Here is a 2587-nt window from a genome sequence, read left to right as displayed (position 1 = left end):
GGTGAGGGAGAAGGAGGGAGGGTGAGGGAGAAGGAGGGAGGGTGAGGGACAAGGAGGGAGGGTGAGGGAGATGGAGGGAGGGTGAGGGAGAAGGAGGGAGGGTGAGGGAGAAGGAGGGAGGGTGAGGGAGAAGGAGGGAGGGTGAGGGAGAAGGAGGGAGGGTGAGGGAGAAGGAGGGAGGGTGAGGGAGAGGGAAGGAGGGTGAGGGTGGGTGAGGGAGAGGGAAGGAGGGTGTGGGGAAGGAGGGAGGATGAGGGAGAGGGAGGGAGGGTGAGGGTGAGGGAGGGAGGGTGAGGGAGAGGGAGGGAGGGAGGGTGAGGAGAGGGAGGGAGGGGTGAGGGTGAGGGATGGGTGAGGGAGGGAGGGGAGGGTGAGGGAGGGAGGGGTGAGGGAAGGAGGGGTGAGTGTGAGGGAGGAAGGGTGAGGGAGGGTGAGTGGGTGGGATGAGTGCGATGGAGGGTGAGGGAGGGGTGAGGGAGGGAGGGTGAGGGAGGGCTGAGTGTGAGGGAGGGTGAGAGGGTGAGGGAGGGATGAGCGAGGGAGGGTGAGGGAGGGGTGAGTGAGGGAGGGTCAGGGGGTGAGGGAGGTGTGAGGGAGGTGTGAGGGAGGGAGGGGTGAGGGTGAGGGAGGGAGGGTGAGGGGGGGCGAGTGTGAGGTAGGGTGAGGGGGTGAGGGTGGGGTGAGGGAGCGAGGGGTGAGGGTGAGGGAGGGGTGAGAGTGAGGGAGGGGTGAGTGTGAGGGAGGGTGAGGGGGTGTTGGAGGGCTGAGGGAGGAAGGGTGAGGGTGTGAGGGAGGGAGGGAGGGTGGGGTGGTGAGGGGGTGAGGGAGTGGTGATGGAGGGGGTGGTGATGGGGTGAGGGAGGGGGTGACCGAGGGGGGGTGAGGGGGCAAGGGAGTGGGTGAGTGAAGGGTGAGGGAGGGATAGTGAGGGAGGGAGGGTGAGGTGGTGAGGGTGGGGTGAGGGAGGGGGTGAGGGGGTGAGGGAGGGGTGAGGGAGGGAGGGTGAGGGGGTGGGGGAGGGGGTGGGAGGGAGGGGATGAGGGGGTGAGGGAGGGGTGAGGGAGGGGTGAGGGAGGGAGGGTGAGGGGGTGAGGGAGGGTGAGGGAGGGAGAGTGAGGGGGTGAAGGAGGGGGGTGAGGGAGGGGTGTGAAGGAGGGGGGTGAGGGAGGGGGGTGAGTGAGGGCTGAGGGGGGTGAGGGAGGGAGTGTGAGGGGGTGAGGGATGGGGTGAGGGAGGTAGGGTGAGGGGGTGAGGGAGGTGGTGAGGGGGTGAGGGAGGAGGGTGAGGGAGGGTGAGGGGGTGAGGTGGTGAGGGAGGGGGTGAGGGGGTGAGGGGGTGTGGGAGGGTGAGGGGGTGAGGGAGGAGGATGAGGGGGTGAGGGAGGGTGAGGGAGGAGGGTGAGGGGGGTGAGGGAGGGCCAGGGGTTGAGGGTGAGGGGGGTGAGGGAGGGTGAGGGGGTGAGGGAGGGGGGTGAGGGAGGGTGAAGGGGTGAGGGAGGAGGGTGGGGGGGTGAGGGGGTGAGGGAGGGTGAGGGGGTGAGGGAGGGTGAGGGGGTGAGGGGGCGAGGGGGTGAGGGGGTGAGGTAGGGTGAGGGGGTGAGGGAGGGTAAGGTTGAGGGGGGTGAGGGAGTGAGGGAGGGTGGTGAGGGAGGGTGAGGGGGTAAGGGAGGGTGAGGGGGTGAGGGGGTGAGGGAGGGGGGTGAAGGGATGAGGGAGGGTGATGGGGTGAGGAAGGGTGAGGGGGTGAGGGGGGGTGAGGGGGTGAGGGAGGGGGGTGAGGGGGTGAGGGAGGGTGAGGGGGTAAGGAAGGGGTGAGGGAGGGTGAGGGGGTGAGGGAGGAGGGTGAGGGAGTGAGGGAGGGTGAGGGGGTGAGGGAGGGGGTGAGGGGGTGAGGGAGAGTGAGGGGGTGAGGGAGGTGGGTGAGGGGGTGAGGGAGGGTAGAGGGAGGGTGAGGGTGTGAGGGAGGAGGGTGAGGGGGGTGAGAGGGGTTGGGGGGGGGGGGGGGGGGTGCTGCTGTCACTGGCTGTCCCGCACAGGTTATTCTCAGGTACTCACCGCCTCTTGAGGAGCTCCTGCCGGTCCATGGTGCAGGTGAAAGTTTGTGCTGAGCTCGGCCTGTACCTGTGGGCTGGGCTGCTGTGTGAGGCTCCGGGCTGCGCTGGGCTCCGGGCTGCGCTGGGCTCCGGGCTGCGCTGGGCTGGGGCTCCGCTGGGCTCGGGCGGCGCTGCCTGTCCGGCTGCGAGCAGCGCTGGGAGGGAGTGAGGCACAGACGGGGCTGGCGCTACAAAGTGCCAGCGCTTTCGAAAACGTTGAAATGTGTTTTCACTCCCTCCCTCTCTCTCTCTCCACTCCCACAATCTGCCCTGGAAAAGCAGCGCCATCTGCAGCTATCAGCAGCATTTCTCCAGTTCCTCCCTGGATAACTCTCAAAGCTCAGCACACAGTTGGACAGAAATCCTTTTGCACACACACTGTGATTGTGGAGGGTGCACATACACCGGGGGGACTGCCGAGAGCTCCTCACACCCACCCCGGGGTGGACACTCCCAGTTAGTATACACTTCACAGCACAGTTGCAGATCGTGGAC

The 2587-nt window shown here is 67.5% G+C and overlaps 1 protein-coding gene across 2 annotated transcripts in view; it reads right to left on the bottom strand.

Annotated features, from left to right (window-relative positions):
* The window catches only part of esr2a (estrogen receptor 2a), a 745646-nt gene extending 743466 nt beyond the window's left edge, over positions 1-2180 (bottom strand). The window contains exon 1 of one of the 2 annotated variants that reach the window (XM_072494274.1): positions 2055-2180. In XM_072494274.1, the coding sequence (XP_072350375.1) occupies positions 2055-2083 (29 nt within the window). In that variant the 5' untranslated portion in view covers positions 2084-2180. The remainder of the gene's footprint in view (positions 1-2054) is intronic. The other variant, XM_072494258.1, reaches the window with a different exon arrangement.
* Between the last annotated feature and the right edge of the window lie 407 nt (positions 2181-2587).

The sequence above is a fragment of the Scyliorhinus torazame genome, chromosome 2, assembly GCF_047496885.1.
Source record: "Scyliorhinus torazame isolate Kashiwa2021f chromosome 2, sScyTor2.1, whole genome shotgun sequence".
NCBI lineage: Eukaryota > Metazoa > Chordata > Chondrichthyes > Carcharhiniformes > Scyliorhinidae > Scyliorhinus > Scyliorhinus torazame.
This window is presented reverse-complemented; position numbering and strand designations above follow the sequence as displayed.